Source organism: Augochlora pura, chromosome 11 (assembly GCF_028453695.1).
Source record: "Augochlora pura isolate Apur16 chromosome 11, APUR_v2.2.1, whole genome shotgun sequence".
NCBI classification, from domain to species: domain Eukaryota; kingdom Metazoa; phylum Arthropoda; class Insecta; order Hymenoptera; family Halictidae; genus Augochlora; species Augochlora pura.
Genome location: NC_135782.1, coordinates 9826385 through 9845336, shown reverse-complemented (window position 1 = coordinate 9845336; position 18952 = coordinate 9826385). Strand labels below are relative to the sequence as shown.

At 39.1% G+C, this 18952-nt stretch overlaps 1 protein-coding gene across 7 annotated transcripts in view; it reads left to right on the top strand.

Moving 5' to 3' along the window:
* Window positions 1–18952, top strand: part of Dlg1 (MAGUK family member discs large 1) — a 630693-nt gene that overhangs the window by 43832 nt on the left and 567909 nt on the right. For all 7 annotated transcript variants that reach the window (XM_078194782.1, XM_078194778.1, XM_078194784.1 and 4 more), the window contains exon 2: window positions 4324–4460. In XM_078194782.1, the coding sequence (XP_078050908.1) occupies window positions 4324–4460 (137 nt within the window). The remainder of the gene's footprint in view (window positions 1–4323; window positions 4461–18952) is intronic.

Genomic DNA, 18952 nt, shown 5'->3' with positions numbered 1-18952 from the left:
ATCTCCAATACAATTCATCGGAAGAAAATTATTTAATATATCGGTACAGTAAATGTACCTAACTAAAAAACAGATTATCACTCAAAGGATTGCTCGGCCATGCTTTGGTCACTGTACTTGTTAAATATTTCTACACTTCCTACGTAATACGAAAAATAATTTCTTTAAATATTCACTTACTACTTGATGACACGAGGTAGATGATTTATAATCTTTTAACAAGCTCAGACGTTGCCTCCCCAACTCTGCACCTTGCACATGGTTTCACAAAACAGCAACCACTAACACACGCGAACACTCGCGAACAGTCCGGTATCGCAAACCCATGATTCAGTTTAAATGATCGATTACACGAATAACCGATTAGCCAATTGACGGATTAAATAAATAAACGCTTAGTAAAATGACCGATTAGTAATGTGACCGGATAGCCAAATAACCGATTGGCAAAATGACCGAATGACCAAATGATCGATAACCCCAATAATGAAGTGTACCGATTAAATATTACAACGAAATAGTATGTCGAATTAAAGTGATCGACGGAGGATATCGGAAACACGTCTGTACGCGTCCGGACACAGCCGAATAAATAGGTTGAAGAATGTCAAATTTACGGTTACGGATTATCCCCACTCCGGATGTAAATATTAGGATAGCGAGCGACCTCGAACCAATAACAGTAACTCTCGAATACACAAACCATTAGTATGTATACGAAAGCGAATTTGTTTTAGTAATAAATTATTCATTTTTCGCTTCTTAATATTTGAGACTATTCTTATGTCCCGCGGATCGCTTCGACTAATATATTTAACACGTTCACGCCGGGGCCGATTTTCATTTGTTTTGCTATGAGGCGGCGCTGAAATTAATATTGCGTTTCATCTGGCGGCGCGTAGTTATTGCCTGTTCAGACCTCTATACGCGTTGTTTGTTGCTCTGCAGTACAGTGAGATCTTATTGTGCAAGTTTCGTAACTCGTGCCGTTTTTTCATCCTGACGGAAGGCATATATCTACATGTATATCTGGATGTAAATATAGTTAACGTTTTCTATTTTGTCGAAAACTTTTAGTATTGCTTACGTCAATACTAAAAGTAAGTTCGCAATACTGCGAGTCTTTAAATATTAATTAAATTATTACTGTGTCCTACACATATATAATCCCATTCATAATAAATCTTCCTAGAGACACTACGTATATAACAAACGGAAATAATTTACTTACTAGTTTGACAATTTCATATGGAGTACTAAATTAAATTATAAGTGTTGAAAACGAACATTTAACCCCTTGCACTCGAGTGGTGACTCTGAGGCACCACTGAAATTATTATATCACGTTCCAAAATAATTGTTATACCAACAAACTTTAAAAAATTGTTAACTGTAAAACTGTTGGTATGAATCACAAGAATCAATTTCATATGTACGAAATACCAACTATATTACGTAAAATGGAGATACTGTAAGCTAGAAAAACTATTTTAGATTTATAATCAAAATGGTTTCGAGTGCAAAGGGTTAAACCTTATACTTTATTTAGACCATCGAATTTTTTTCCGGAAACCATCCAGTATTATACCACACCAACAACGGGTAAACATGAAATAATCAAATTTGAAAATTTCTGAATCTCTGTAATACATTTTTCATCATTCTAATCCATCGCCGTGATACATTTTTGTACTTCTTTGAATTCGCCTTTCGCTTCCAGCTATTATCAAAGACCGTCCGAAAAATTGCGAGCGGAAAGAGTCGGACAGAAACAAATTTGTCGCAATTCTTTCGCTTCCGGCAGCAAACATCTGGTCTACGCTTACACATTCTCCCGAAACCGAACGTGTGTCGAATAGAAAAAAGCGGCGGCAAACGGTTCAGATCGATGCGTGGCAGCACGCTGACAGCATTCGAAAGCTGTTCGAAAATCTGCACCGCGATACCTAACCGCAATTTACATGGCCGGAAAAAAGCGAGCAACCAGCCGGTAACGCAATATAATACAACATACGTACCACGTGTCTTTTTAATCGAACGAGCTTGTCGAGAGTAGAGAGGAGAAACCTGTCCCAACGGAGTTCCCGTTGTTTGCCGCAGCGTCGCGCTCGGTTCATTTCGATTCGTTCGTCAAAGCGAAAAGAAGCGTGTGCCATTAATTATCATCGCGCCTCGACTCGCGGCGCCCGAATAAAGAGATCGTCGTTTCACTCTAAAATCCTTTTAGTTCTCCGTCTACTTTCGTTTTTGCTTACGGATCGCATCGATGACGCGACGAAATAGAAACGGCGTCGCGAAAAAGGCGAACGCGCCGGTATTCATTGGAGAATCACGTCCAATGACATATTACGGTTTCTCTGTTGAAAAAAAAATCTCCCGAGAGTCGCTTTCAAACGCGATTTTTTTTCGAGTTCTCTACTTTGTAACTCGCCGCCGTTGCAACGCTACTGGCGAACGGAGGACGACGAACTCGTCGCCGCACTCCCAGGAGTGTAAAAGGGGAAGAAGATTCCTGTCGGTTGCATAAATAGCGGCGACGACATACTTCCAGCCACGAGATTGGAGAGCGGCGAGAAGATGCCATTACGTGTGAATTAAAACGAAAAATTAGAGGGGCCCCCGTTCGTTCGTTCGTTCGTTCCCGAGACCGTGGCCCCTCTGTTTGCCGCGACAAAAACTCGGGACGTTAATTAAAGTCGTAGAATTTTTTCGCGGCTAGTAACAAGCGGCCCCTTCGACATTTAGTGTCCGGGTAACGTGTAACCTCGAATTTACCACTCCGGCAAGACCTTGGCGAACGAATTCAACCGGCACCTTTTTTTCCGAAACATTTTTCTTTGCCATTTATGTTATTTCGCGACCTAATTACATTTTACGAGCTGGGTGGCCCATATGCGCGCCGGCTCTTTCGAAATGGCGCGCGGCGCATATGTGGTTGCATGAATGCTGCACTGGTCAAGAGAATTACGAGGCGATGGTAACATTATTTGTAGAAACGGTTATCTTTTGGGTTAAAAATATTCTGTTTGAAAGCTTGTGCTATTTTTTTCGGGAAATGTTACACGGTTTATCTGTGTATCTTAATTTAACGTTTAGAACCAAGAGTAATAATTAAGAAATCGTGCATCATATGATACAGTTAATCGTGTCTATTAAAAATATAATATTAGCAATGCAAGACTTACATTATCTTCATTTATTCCTTGACTTTGTTCGTTTCCAAATTGTTATGTAACCCTCCGAGCTAGCAGACACTAAAGGGCAGTATAACGTCCCTTTCGTATAATGCGAAAGCTTATTGTGCTTACTTCAGTATGGCACCGAGAACGACACGACATCTCGCGACAACTCTCGACGTAATTCATTGCAGAAAGGTCACTCCGCTGGTGCTCTACTAATCGCAGAGAAGAGAGATCGAGTCTTTGTTGTAATTTTCCAAGAAATTAATTGGTTGAATTTGCCCTCTTGTTCTACGGATCGTCAGTAAAACGGTAATTTTTGTATAATGTTTATTGAACACGTGGAATTCTTTTCAACGATTACATGGCGTCGTTTAAATTAATCACGAGCAATCCATGGTCCACTTCAATTTAAGAATAATGGCCGATCGATAAATTCTGGTTCACGACAAGTAAAAAGATTGCTCGTCATTGGTCTAAATGAATTCAGAATACGCTCGAAGGATTAATAAATCAGCATTCTCGAGTAACCTTAAATCATCGCCCTCAGGTGTGTTACTTATTAGTTGCTCTCTTGCGAGTAATTTTCGCAGTTAATTTCGGAGTTATGTCATTACGTTGTGTACTGATATTACTGGATATAATGCGGAGCTAGTCGTAATTAACTTTAACTACTGACGATGTACAGCTAATTCGACTTGAACAAATACACCGCCCACATAATAAGTTTCATAATCGAAATACCACACCGCAACGGGTCATATTTAAACTTTCAGGTAAACTGTTAGATTATTAAGTAACCTATTATATTGTTACTATATATTGTTAGACTACTAAGTAAACTATTAATTATTAGGTAATTACTACATTGAAACTTGCTTAAAATATTTCGATTAAACGACGTACCTTAATTTTGTGAAATATTTGAAGTTGTCGATGAGGTAGTGCCAAGGGGGTCGCTTCGGGCGCCATGATTTCTTTGAATAACAGCGACAGACATGGTTCACGTAGTATGCGCCGAGTCGATCAAAATTTTCATTAGGTAACAGAGGTGGTATCTGAGACGCGACAATATTTCAGCCGCGTCAAGAGGCAACCTGTCGATCCCATATTAATGACTCCCCCGTTTTCCGGGCTGTTGCAGATATCCAGGAGTTTTACCAGCTGACGTTGCTCGACGAGTCGAAATCGGTGCAGCAGAAAACGGCGGAGACGATCCTCATCGCCAACAAATGGGAAGCCAGCGACGGGCCAATTACGCCAACCTTCGCTCAAAACGACGTGAGTTCGGTTACAAATATATTTCCGTGGCCCGATATTTCATGCCGGCTCCGGCTTTATCATCTCCGCGCCGGTATTGGCCGCTCGCGGAGGCTATTGGTGGACGGGTTGAAAACGGGGCTAAAGGGAAACGGACGAAAATGGGATAGAGAATCACGTATACTCGTTACGCGTTCATGGTCCCGCCGACGATCCGGCTGTCCCAGAATCTCGTTTTCGCGTTACCCATCGCGGTCGAACGTTTATTAGAATTCCATGAACCATCCCGGCGGCGTTCTTTCCGTTTTCTGCGCAACAACAAAATCGCATATTGCTGCCGTCAATTTGACCGAACACGTGCTGGGAAATAATAGTTTTGCCAGTTAAGCTTCGCCGACGGTCCGGTTTTATGAATATTAATTTCCTATTTGTGATTGCTGGTCCCCGAAATCTTTGCAATCGAATGGTGAGTCTGAAAGAGAACTTTCAACAAAATGAAAACAATGAAAAGTAGAAGAATTATCTTGTCTTAAAAGATAAACATATCTTTGAATGCATAGATTTAATCTAATACTTCTGACAATTGCTAAACCATTTATCCACTACTTGCCAATTTTATGGAGTTTATACATATTCCTTGTGAATTCTTTAACGTTTCAAATTGCTTCGATTTCGCATCGAGAGGTTTTCAAGACGAGGTGTTAAGTTAAATTACAAGAATCGAAAGAATTCGCGATCGCCAAAACGAACGTCGCGATCTGTAATTCAAAGATCGAACCACTTCATAGTTCGAGCTGTCCCCGGGTTGAAATCGTTTCATTAATCGAACAACTTCAAAGTTCGAACATCTCGCGGAGCGCCAATCTTGCAAGTCGTAGAACCAGGCTACGTTCTCGAAATTTTTCAATCGAGATTCCGGATGAAAACTGAGACTTTCGATCAGAGCCAGGTTCGCACTATGCCGATGGCACTCGGATGAAATACGAGAAAGAAGGATCGCTGCATCCGGTTGAACGTATCCGGGTGCTATAGAGAATTCTGTGTGCACGTCTGATCGAAAATCGCGCTTGTTTTCACTGTATGGGACCTTCCGGGGGAATTATTGGTCTGCTGATCGATTTATTAGGAAGTAGAGACACGAGTCGAACACCACCTCCGGAAATGAAATTCTCAGAACGTTTTAACCCTGTTTCCGCGTACTAATCGCGCAGCACCTCGCCGATAGGGAAAAGAGAGTGGGAGAGAGGGAGAGAGGGAGTGAGAGAGAGAGAGGGAGTGAGAGAGTGAGAGAGAGAGAGAGAGAGAGAGAGAGAGATAGGGTGGGAACATGGGCCGCAGGAAAGAGAGACGGGTGGCAGGTGCCTGCAATTAGCGCCCGTAATTATAATCCAAGAGTCGATTGGCCCGTAGGACAGGCTGGTATCATGCTAGAGCGATCAATCGCCGAACCCCTGATTTTAATTGCTAATTGCTCCCTTCCCACGGTTCCCCATCGTGCGGCGTGTCGTCGTGGCCGATCGACGACGTGACGCGGCTGGTGCAACGATGCACCGTGCAACGATTGCAAATCGCGCGTCGCGCGCGCCCGGTATGCAGTTGCGATGCCGGGCACGTCTCGTTCCTCTCTCCTCTCCTCTCCTCTCACGTCGACCCGGCCAGGAACCGCCATCGCTTCCGTTCCGTTTGGGATCCAGTCTCGATCGTTCGACCAGCGATGACGCTCAGGAATTTATAGATCGTCCCGATTTAATTGCTAGAAATTAACCCTTTGACGCTCGAGTCTCGCCGATCAAATAAATTGTTTCTTTCTGATGTCGGTGGATCGCATCGCTACGGAATGCTATTGCAAATATCGACGGTGATCCTGCGGATCGTTTCGTGAAATTACGGATTTTTTATGTGTCGGATGTTTTAGTAGGATTCTTAAGAATCTTCTTCTTATCAGATTCCGTTTAGTCCAATTCTAAGAAGTTACCCCGTTGTAAGTTTTCGATTATTAGATGGCGAATTTTATGCATTTGTCAACCTATTATACGTGATAAGAGAGAAAATGAACAACAATCTTACTTTAGATCATTGCAATCGATTATATTTACCGCTTTGGATGTGTAGATCAATACAGTAATTCCTGTGATTATTATTATTATTATTTCTGCCAATGCATCTATTTTATCGTAATTGCATTAATTGCAAGGTCATTAGTGTCTACATGGGTAACAATTAAATAGATCATAATTAACATGTGATTTCTATTGTAGGATATAATTAACATTCATGTTGACATGTGTAACTGTAGCAGAGAACTGTGACGAGTCATGTAAATCAATGGATTGCAATAAGGGAGTGCATATGATTAAATAAAAAGTAATAAAATAAAATAAATATGATCAAATAAAAAAAGAACGATAATATACAAAATAGTTTGTTCTTTTATTGAGAAAGAGAACATCCTATACTATTATATTTTGGATAAGCCTGCATTTGTCATGCGGATCTAGTAATTCTCGACGGTTAACTAGAGAAAATTCTGAAATAATAGAATAATTACAACCATGGCGACTAGAATACTGTGTATGAAGTATACGCAACTTTGTCTCGAATGCTGCATATTACTATCACTTCGTAATTAAACTTTGTAATTGACTTTCGTGCACCCTACAGGGAAATTGTTACATTAGAATTTTGCGGCTGAAATTACATCGAAGTTGGCTTTTAATTAAGGTAGGAACTTCGCCGTAGTCCATTTCGAATTGCGAAAAATTTCTAGTCTGAAAAAATTATAATTAAAAACAACGGTTTGCTTATGTTACAACCGGTTGCGTTCCCATGGCGTGTCGTATCACGTTTAAAAATTTTAGAGGCGTTTCTAAAATTCCGTTGCTCATCGCGAGAAAACATCGAAACGTAAGTCATCTGACTAACGGTGTATTAATGTTGAAAAGGTTTAATAGAATTTAATCACTTAACAAACTAGGTGGAGCAAACGTTTTTTTATTTAAGTTATTTGTTCTTTTGAGAAGAAAAGCTTTTGTGCATAGAAACTGAACCACAGTTTATGGTCTTCTATATGGTTAACAAATTTTCCCTGTTAATTTAGGAGTATATATGGTTGCAAGTGTTAATAAAAATTATAGAGCATATTAATTAGATCCCAAGACACAGTAAAAATAAGTAACACGTATTTCTGAATAATTAACACTAGTATCGCCAAACTCTAATCTCAGGACAATATTTATAAAGTATCATTTTATAACGTTGTCAAAATTCGATCTATTTACACTTTGTAAATATCTGAAAATTTCTCATGGAAACATTTTTATGATATCAATAATTGTAGAAGAAAAATTAAAAGCCAATCACGTGTTTGGTAACTCTATTGTTAAATAAAGGAACATGATCTCAACTATTACTATTCTGCACATTTTCTAACGGTTTTATCCGACTCTGTTATTTCTTCGCTAAACACGCTGAATAGATTGAAACGTTTAAAGAATTGCGACAAAGAGGTATTAAAACGTAAACTGGCGACTAGTGGAGTATGAATGTCAGAAAGCCGGAGTTTAATAAAAATAATCGGAGCGAACGCGTTAATTCGATTCCGGTGACGAGGATGCTGGTCGAAAGCGTAGAACCTGAAAAATTTATTCGTTCGCATTCTGCGCGTTTATTTCACGGCGTGGGGATCTCGTTGTACGAATACAAATACGCCTGTCGTCGTCGTTGAAATTCTTGCCTCCGAGGAGACGCGTATACAAGCGGGACGAACAAACGAGCGAACAAGTCTTGATGGTTCTCACCTGTGAGTACAAGGGACGTTAAGCGTTCTCCGGAGAACAGAATGGTTTTCGTTGCTTGCGCAGACAGATGGCACATAACATCCATTATGAAGAATTTCTCTCGGAGCGCGTATTTGCGCGTGCACTCTCCGCTGCGCGTGCAACTCGCGCCCACGGTGCACTGCGCCACCGACGAGCACCGTTGTGCTGGCGCATCCTCCCTCGTGTACAACTGCATGTGAGACTGCATGTGCCAGGCACTCTTTCGTCGTAGGAATTTTCGTGCTTTGCGATGCAACTGCGGCGGCTGCCTCGAACCGGTTTTATGGAAATTTCGCGGACTTTGTTTACAGCCGCGAACTTTTTCGGTTGTCCACGTTGCGGCGCGATTATTGAAATGTGGCCGCGTTCACGGGGCGTTTCGATGCATATATATATAATATAATATAATTTTGGTAGAATTTTCTCTTTGAAGTTCGGCATTGTACTCTGCTTATCGCGACGTTTCCATTCGTAACTGCAAACTCGTGCGAAATATCTGCGTATATTTTTGAAAGGGGTAGAAAATGTTTACATTCATAAAATTCGGTAGACTAAATAATAATTGAAATGTCCGATCGATTTGCAGTTTACGCTCGGAAATGCAGGCTGGCCACTCGACCGAACGATATAAAATAAATATAACTTTCACAGATACATATTTTTATTTTTTATTGTTTTATTCGGGAGCGTAATTAATGGATATTTTTTCAATATTACGTGTGAAAAATAACATCTCTCAAATTTATTGTCACACCATTTTTCCCGCTCACGAGTACGAGTTCTTTCCCATAGCATTAATTGACTTCTCACTGGAATAGAAAACCACAATATATTTTACACGTTCTAGCCCTTTTCTTTAAGGGATGCTGTATAATCTATAAAAAAAAAGCAACATAGAAAAGGTTCCACAAAGCTCCAGTTATTTAGCGGTTATCTTGAATATCGAGGAATATTCCCACACATTTTGCAACTTCAGTTTCGCAGAGAATAAAAATAGCAAACTTTTTAAAATTTGGTCCGCGCGCCACATTCTGTGAAAATGGCAATTGGTGGCGTTTCGCGGCACAGGATTTTCGTGCATGAATGTCACATTCATAATTGGGCTCGAAATTAGTACTCTAGCAACGAGAATGCTCGACGAGCTATGAGTGATTGCTTATTAGTGGATGCCTCCCCGGTGTATCCATAATTCCGCGCATTATTCGTCCCATCGATCCCCCGTGTCGATGCGAAAGTATGTTTCCGTTTCAGCGTCGGCGAATTATTCATCGAATTTCGGCCGGCCGAATCGGGCCAGTCGCGAAACAAAAGACTCGCCGACGCTAAAACTAAGCGCGCGCGGTAATGTTGACTGATCACGCTCGCGAAGTTTCAATGAACTATCGATTGCCGAACATCTGGGGGGGAGTGGGAAGGTTTAGCCAAGATACTGGCCCACAAAGACCGGCCAGCAAAACACGAGTCGAGCGATTTTCGATGGAATCGAGACCACGAAGTTCTGGCATCGAAACAACAGGGAAGATAAATTGAGCGGAAAACATTTTTGCGTAAAGTACTACAAGAAGGTGATAATTACTACCCCGGGAGATTTGTAGCGAGTACAAGTTTTTACTGAAAAGTTTCGAGCAAGTTGCTCGAGCAGTTGCGAAGTTTGATCGAGTAAAAACCTCGAGGGGGCGAAATTTCGCCATTCTTTCGGCTTGTCGAGAAATCTTTCGCTAAACAGCATAATTCCCAATACATATTTCGAACGGTTTGTTTGCATCAACCTAGGCACATTTAACATCGCATTATTTCATTTGACACAACATATTATTTTACTTGATAATTTGAGCAGTTTAGTTTGAAAGTGATCTAAGAGCACGCTTGTTCCTTTTTGTTGTTGACTGCAGGAACGTGTATATTATTCACACAATAATTGTTATTATTTTAATCTTAATTATTAAATTAAATTGTAATGATTATAATCTACTAAATACGGATGATATTTACTTCCTCTAACTTTAAACAAAATTTAATATTTGTTATCAAAGTCTAGGAACAAAATCAAATGAATTCGTACAAGAAATAAAAATTGCGTCCTTGTAGCATGGAAACGAAGAAATCAAATTATAATGAGTATATAGTCTTTTAGTTACATTTTGTTATTTCATTGGATATTATTCTCCGATTTATTTTAAATAAAATTGTTGTCGTGAAATAGGAGAAACAACGAAACAATCCATTACTTGAAATTACTGTTACATAAAATAATAAATATTATCTTAACACGTTCAACCCGGCGCATTTTTTCGAAGTCCATACGATCGGAGGGCTCGATATTATCAGTTGTGTATTCGTCTGGCGGCCCGTGTTTGCTTCGCTCTTTTTTCTATTGTCAGTGGCTTGAGTCCGAAGTCAGATATTGTTGCGTGAAATTGTTACAAAGTACTTATCAAACTTTATTTACGAATTGTGAAATATATGTACAAATAAAATGCAATGTCTGCGTACCACCGGTGGTAAACGCCAGGTTGAACGTGTTAATTTCGCAACATTATCATCGAAACTAACATATATCTTATTTTCGTTTGAAACGTTTAGTACAGTCCTGGTAGAAGAATCGTTAGTTCCGAGCTCAGCGCCCGATAGCAGTACATTCCGATGGAAATTCCTCCGCGATCCATTGTGCTCCGCTTCCATATTTTGATCTATCATTCGCGTTCTTTTTTTCTCGTGATCCGGCTTTTGTCGAGCCATAAGTGAACCGTTCCACTTGACCCGTGTACCGGAAACTGTAATGTAGGTCGACACGAGCAGGTACACATATATATTGTCGTGTCATGCAAGGTTTGATTGGATTGGCCGTGGTTCGAACGCATTCTACGTGCTCCATGTTCAAGAGGATTTCGACCAGGCGTCGGTCTCTTTGACGTCCTATTTGGAGCCACGCGAGCAACCATAAGCAATTTACCACAAAGTGCTTCCAAATTGTCCAATTTCCCGTGTGTACTTTTCACTTTACGCACTTTGTACGCGACATGAACGAAACCCATCGTGACACGGCGAAGAATTTCAATTTCACCAATCCTGTTTACTCTCTTTCGAAAAATTGAATAACGGGACCGTGCGCGAATAACGGAACCGCGAAAAGGTTGACAAGTGTCTTTAAACTGCAAACGTTGAACAGTTATATTAAAACATATAAAAATATCTATATTATCAATGTATATATTTTTATATATTTTAATATTTTAACCGCCTAATCTAATTGCAAAAATAATGTATAATACTGTGTAAACTACTCTTAGCAATTTTTTATTTAATTACCTGCAAAGATTCCGGCAACATAATAGGAAATTTTGTGTAGATTTTTGGTTGGATATATACATTGAAAACATTTAAAAATGGTAAAAATTTGGCAAATTACAAATTTCTCACAGAAGATTGACTATGTTATTTACATCTTCACAACAATTATAAGGAACTGTGGATCTTTATGCAAATGAAACTTATCTTCGTCAGTTGCAACAGAGATGTGTCAAATAATTTCCTTCTTTCTTTAACAACTTCAGTGAATCAAATAAATATACATAGGTGTTTCTAAATTCTTTTAATATTTTTATTCTTTGAAATTTTTCTCGCAAAAGTATTAAATTTTCTTGCTGAATTACATTCACGAGCGTTACTAATAAACGTTTTAATATCTTTTCAATCGATTCAGATTAGTTATAAGGTATCTATAATTTCGGCCACACCATTTCTAATCATTAACTTCGCATCTTACGCACATTAGAGGCGGCTCCGATTAAAACGCGTGCAACAGAAAGGCTATTCGCGATCGCGAGTGCGCTCGATTTATTATTACTCATCGTAATTGACAGTCAGAGCGGCCGAAACGGAATTAAGCTCGAAATTAGGTCCGAGTGGCCGGATTTCTGCAGCGTTAAAGCACTTTTCGCGTAATTAGCGACCCGCGCTTAATTACCAAACATGGTTTACTTTATCAATGTTACGCATAATTCGCGAACGCATTGAATCAGGATCAATATCTTTTCGTTGACCATTCGTGCCATGCTCGTGGAAAAAGTTCTAACGTAAATAGAAAGTTCGGAACATTGGCAAAAATATGCACATTGATTTCGTTTTTCGGAATATTAACCGAATTCCATTTCTGAAGTGTACGACAACCCTTTGTGCTTTGTAAGTACGTATATTCTTAACTTTTAAATATTGTGCATATATTTATACGTATTATTTATGTCCATTATCTATGTGCACATACATTGCACATAACAAAATTGCAGAATGTTTAACATCTCAGAGAAAATTTGAGTATTAAATATTTCACTATGACAGCAGATATTACAAACATAATCTTTTTACAGAAATAAAGAACGTCTTACACTTTGTTCGTGTTATTATTGTTTAAATAAGTCTTCGTCACGCTTTAATAAAATGGAAGAAAAAGAAAAATGTATTTAGAGATAGCAATGCAATATTTTACAAACAGAATCTCGTAATCATGTCGTATGCCATATTTAAATCTTCGTGATGCTTTAATCGAAGAAAAATAGAAATGTATTTGGTATTAGTAGATCATTGTTTCACGGAAAGATTCTTAAAACCATACCGCACAAAATATAATATTCAACATGTTTTGATATTACCGTCGTTACATTGAATTTGTCGCTCTAATAACTAATTTAGCAAAGTATGAAGAATATCGATTTATACTACTGATATCTTTATTTTGAGTTCAGCATTTTTGACAATTAGATTACAAATTTTTAAGTTGTTACGGCATTTGAAATTTTGTGAAATATAAGAAAACGTTCAAACCATCAATGTATTTATTTATGAAATAATTTTTCCAAAGAATTGCGAATAAATGCAAAGGATTTTTTCACCATCGCGAGGAGATCGGGACAGAATTGTAATGAAAATAGTCTATTAATATAATATTCGGATTCAGAACAGCAATTTTTCTGGAAATCGCGTAAAATTGATGTTTTATGTGTTCGTAAAGTGCAGCAAGATGTCGCATCGTTCGCTGAAAAAAACGGCATCAACGGGCGGGCGTTTGCAAGTTGGCCCGGCGACATAATCGTGTTCATTTAGCGGGTTGCAAACTGTTCAGAAACGATGGGCTCGCGACAGACGCTAACAACTTTCGATGGAACGCCGCGTCGGCCGCTTGTTCGTTACTGGCCCGCAACAATAGTTGCTTTTGGCCGGCGCGATCGTGATCCCGAAGTCCCGTCGAACTATCGAAATTTCCGACCGCATCGCGGATCGCACTACGCCGCGCCGAGATGAACGACCCCGATTTTACAGGCACGAATTTCTCTCGGAGCACTTTAACCGAGCTAACCGCCTCCCATTCCACTGCGTCCCTCGTACTGGAGACATTAAACAGATCGTTAGGACGACGCGAACAACCGATGCCACGGAACGCCTCTTATACTTACCAGTTTAGGACGGTGTACAGACATTTTCTAATATTCGAAACGGAACTAATGTAATTCGCGCAATCCAGCTGGTCCATTAACAGTTGAGCTTGTAGTGCAGAGTTTGTCGAAAATACTTTAATCGTGATCAACGGATGAAGGTTCTTTATGTAAACTGAAATTTTCTTCCACCGATTGCAAGAAATGGCGGCAGAATTTATTCTTTCTTTAATCAATTTAACTCTTTGCGACACAACATATGTTATATGTATTTCATAGTTTATCTGATCTCCTTAAATTTGTTAATTCGTTGGAAATTTATGTGCAGTTATTGATATCTACCAATTTTGTGTTACATAAAACTTGTTTATACTCACGTAAAAAGTGTAGATATTAAAGGGATGATTGGATAAATTTAATATAATATTAACTTCCTTTTTCACATTTTCTGTAAATTAATTTTTTCTAAGATATATTTATTCCTGAAATAATAACTAATGTTTTGAATAATATTTAAAATAATTGATTTACTTAATTTACGTAGAATAACTTCCTTTAATTAGAATTTCGCACAAAGTTGTATTTATACAGATTTTATGAAACAAGTATATGATCTTTGAGATACCATAATTACGAGCAGTTCTGTTATAATCCTTCTAATAAATACACGTATTAATAGACGTTTATGAGAAACGAATTGTAGAAAGAAGGAAGAACGAGGATAGCTCAAGGACCGTTTAAAAATCGCTTTTGAGACACATTTTCTTGGCAGCAGTCCGCAAAATTTCCTGCATTCACTGGAACGGACGCAATTCTTAACAGTCAAAAATGAGGGGAACGTTCCTTTTTTTACGGCTCAGCGAAATCCAAGTTTAATCGCCCACCTCGAGGCTATCCGGGAAACCATTACAGATAGAAATATACTTTATACGACCAAGTTTTATAGTTTTTTACGCGCCGTAACGCGAAAGAGATAACCTTTTATCAGACGGCTAGCATTCCGAATAAAGAAACGGGATGGCAGCCGTCGCTTTAAAGTTTATACTACCGTTCAGGAAAGGATTTCGACACTATATTTCCGATTTTCAAAATTCGTCGATACGCAACGCTATTAAATTTTGTCAACGACCGTTGCTATTGTAAAAATACTGCTATGAATTCGAGGGCACGATTGAAGCAGACACAATGAGAAAGTTATATGAAATCCAAATAAGTGGAATTTCATTGTTATTGCAGCATTAATTAATTACTTTTGTAAATACATAATATAGTAGATGAAAAATGAAAATGAAGTTTTTCTAAAAAAATGTTACAAATTGAACTGTCTTTAAAACGTGTTAGAACTTTACTCGTTACAAGTTTACTGTAAAGTTGGTAGTACATTAATCATTCATAGCTTAATAAAACGACCATATAAATTCGTATTTGAAGTTATACGAGACTAATCTAACGAGGAAACTTTAATCTATAAACATAGGATAGTTGAACCTATGAAAAAAAATTTTGTAGAGCTATTTTGAGCTATTTTTTTGATTAAAGTAATGTGATGTGTTAAAAATATCATACTCAATCATTATAAACAAAGAAATTAATTATCCAGTTCATTTCTTCTTATATTATACATATATACGCATTAAATATGCATATATATTACATATAATATATTATTTACACGTTTGCAGGCTAATTAAAAATTTCGTGAAGTCGTCGACAGTCTCAGGATATCGCTCAAAGATTAACACTATCTTACTCCTATTTTTCTTACAAGAAACATCCGAGTTATTTCATCTAAAAACTAAGCTGTGCAATATATGCAGAAAGATCCACAATCCGACAGCAGGTATTTTCGTTTCGATTGCGAATTCCCGAGGGTGAAATTTTCTCCGTAGATCCGAGCTTCGCCACCGCTTCGTATCTAGCACGCTTGATCTCGATCGGTGGCATTCGGAAGCGGCAGTGTCCGGCGAGTCGAAGGGCACAGTTCTCCATTATACCCAGTGCCCGGTTCTCTTATCATTGCCGCGCATATTCGGCCACCGGCGGACAGCTGCCTTCCGTGCGGGAGTAATGGAAAACAAACAAGGAAAATATCGCGCGTGCACCACGCTCTTCTCCTCTCGGCCATTACTCCCCGACATTGTTCGAGGCGGTCCGGTTTTGTGCACGCACGCGAGCCCCGGACCGCGGACGCGAAGCCCCCGTAGGGTAGGCGAGCTCTTTTCCGCCCGATCGAATGGTTTTAAACCAGGGCGGCGGTTTTATGCGCGATGCCGCGGCCGTATCGTAAATTTCGGCAAACGGACTCGCCGAGAATGAGAACGTGCCCGAGTGCATCGTTCTTCCCAGATAGCGGGATTTTTATTATCCATCTGTTGGTTTTTTGCGATCCTAGTAATCGCAGACAAATGTCGGCGCGATCGACGCTCGTAATATCCGGCCGGCGTTCATGCTAGACACGCGTGATTTGTCACCCCGTGGTGCCGTTGCGCATAGAGACGACACTTTCCAGAAGTATGGGGATATTCGTGGTATTGCAAAAATTATGGGACTCTCTTTCCCTCTATTCTCTTAAGATGGTGTTAAGGGTGTAAGATTATTTTTCTCTGCGACGTCTTTTCGATTCTCTTTACCAAAGCATTTATTTTATTGGAATGTGATGTAGTTGTCAGGGTAATCGATAAATTGAAATAAACATTTTCTATTTTTTTTTTCGGTAACGTTGGGGACGCTGCGTTGACGATAGGGTAGCAATATACTTTAATGTTGTAGATTAACCTCCAATTTCTCTAGATCTAAAGCGAATTCAGCATTTCTTTAGCCAAGAATAATAATATAATTTAATATAGTAGTATAATAAGGTAGTATATTAATATAGGAACGTTATATAATTTATTTCGATGATATATTTTAGTAATACACTTGTACCTCCGGAGAAAATTATGTGAAATTAAAAAAGCCCTTTGGTGTTCAAACTTTGGTATAAGGTACGAATTTTACTGTTCCTCCTAGTATGAAAATAATTTATTTAATTCATTTGCCAAAAGTTGAATAATTATGTGATGATTTAACTATTTTGTGGCCAAATGACCCAGTGGATTCAGGTATGACTGACATTGTTGTCAACTTTGAGAAATTTTTGAAGATCTTCTCACCTATAGATTTTCAATCATAAAAAGCCTAACAGTACAAATTGTAATAAACCGCAAAAATAGACAGGCGATTTATTCTCAAACAAATTGTGGTATCCAAATTTTTGATGAGTCACATTTTATCCACGTGCTCCGAGTATCACCTTGTAATAGTCATTAACAATGAATGCTATAACATCCGCGTCGACACGTATCAAACTAGAGCGCATAATAATTTCAAACGCTGCATACAAACCAGCGCAAGATAATATACCTAATTTTAAATGTTATAGCATTCAGATAATTTTGCATCAGAATGAAAACGAATGCCGCAGCGTTCACGTCCGCGAACGTATTAACATCGAGGGACCGAGTTTCTAGATGATTGCGCGAAGGCAAGGAACGCAGGAAGTGCAGGGTGCAGGAACGCTGCGCCAGAAACGTTTCAGCGTTGCGAACGCTGGTCGATTTCCCGCGGGACCGCCGGGAATCGATAAGGGCTCCTTTATTTCTTCTTACCTGCGCTACTTTCGATCTGCTCGCCTGAATCACCGGATGGACCCCCATCCGAGGCGAGCGGGGAAAGATTAAAGTGTCGGCGGTCCTTAAGGGCAACCGACCGCAGCCCTCCGACTATCCGCCAACCCTCCCGCGCGGCTTAGTCGCCGACGATGAAAAGTTCAAGTATCGGTAAACAAGGTTGCGAAGAGTGGAATTTGTACAGTGGCTTCTCGATTATTTGGTTTATCGATTACCCGCGACAAATTGGGATTCCGACGTTTCTGCTCTGCTCGGCGTGAATAGGCCCGCGTTTACCCGCGCGCGCGCGCGCGTCCTCGCCGAGAACACGGATGGATAGCGTATCCATCGGTAATTCGATCGGCCGGGATTCGCGCGAAATGGTGGGGAAGAATTGATATCTCATAAGGAGGAGCGTTATGGTTGTGCCGGAAACTCACGGGGCGTGATTCATGTGCCGTGATTATTGGCTGCTGATCCGGCCGAGGGGATTATTGGAGCAGCATTTCATTCGGTTCAGGATTTCCACCTTCTTCTATTATCTTTTGTCCGAAATTCAATAGTAATAAGGTTTACATTTATGTTATGAGTATACTGTAGAGTTTATGCATTTATGACAAATAGATTAGGTGCGATATAAACGGGGATAATCTTAAAAGAAACTAGAAACGTTAATGAGTTAATTTGATTGAATTGATGATTGAATTTTAAGGAATTGATTCAATTCCATTTATTTATTTATTCCGTGTCGCATCTGCTTAATAGAAATTAGAGGCCACCTTTACGATTTTCTATATTAGATTATGTGTATTAACAATGGAACTATCAAACCAGAATGACTAGTTTCTGATTTTGTCTTTCACTGTAGTTACTACTATAAAAATGCTTCTGTTAGAAATTAGAATATGAACTTCTTAATTGAAGTACATATAAAAAAAATCGTAGGAAATTCGGATAAATTCAATCTTATTGTTGTTATAAAACAATGAACATTGGTTATGTTTAGGGCTCGATAAGTCTAGCGTTAAATGCTATGGCTTCGATATTCTCGTCTTAATCTGGGTTATTCAAATTATTATGTAGTTTTTCTGAGTATTTAATTTATTCTAAATAGGACATAATAACTTCTGATCAATTGTTATATTAATCTTGCTTTAGTTAATTAGTATTCTCTTTGTTAATTAGTATTCTATATTATCAATCCAATTTACTCTCCAGAATCGTGAGAAACTAAAAATAATTGGCAAAAATTATGCGGGTTCTTTTGCAAACGCAAGGACGTGAAAAACACAAAGTCTTCATATTTTTATTAAGAAAGTAGATAAAATTAAAATTAAAAGAATATTAAATTGATGCAAGCTGCAATCACGGTCAGCCTAATCAGAAAATGTCAAATATTCCTACCTATCGTCAAAAATCCCCGAAGTATAGATCAACGGGGAGACGGGCGTTCGAAATCCACCGAATCACGCTTTCATTTTTTCCACGGTTGCAGGTTGGAATGGAGAAAAAAATAGGAACAGGCCGGCCGTCGTCGTCCTTTACAAAACCAAGGAACTATACTCCCGAATTCGCGGTGGCGCGCTTAAGTTGGCGTAAATCACCCGAATGGCCTTTCT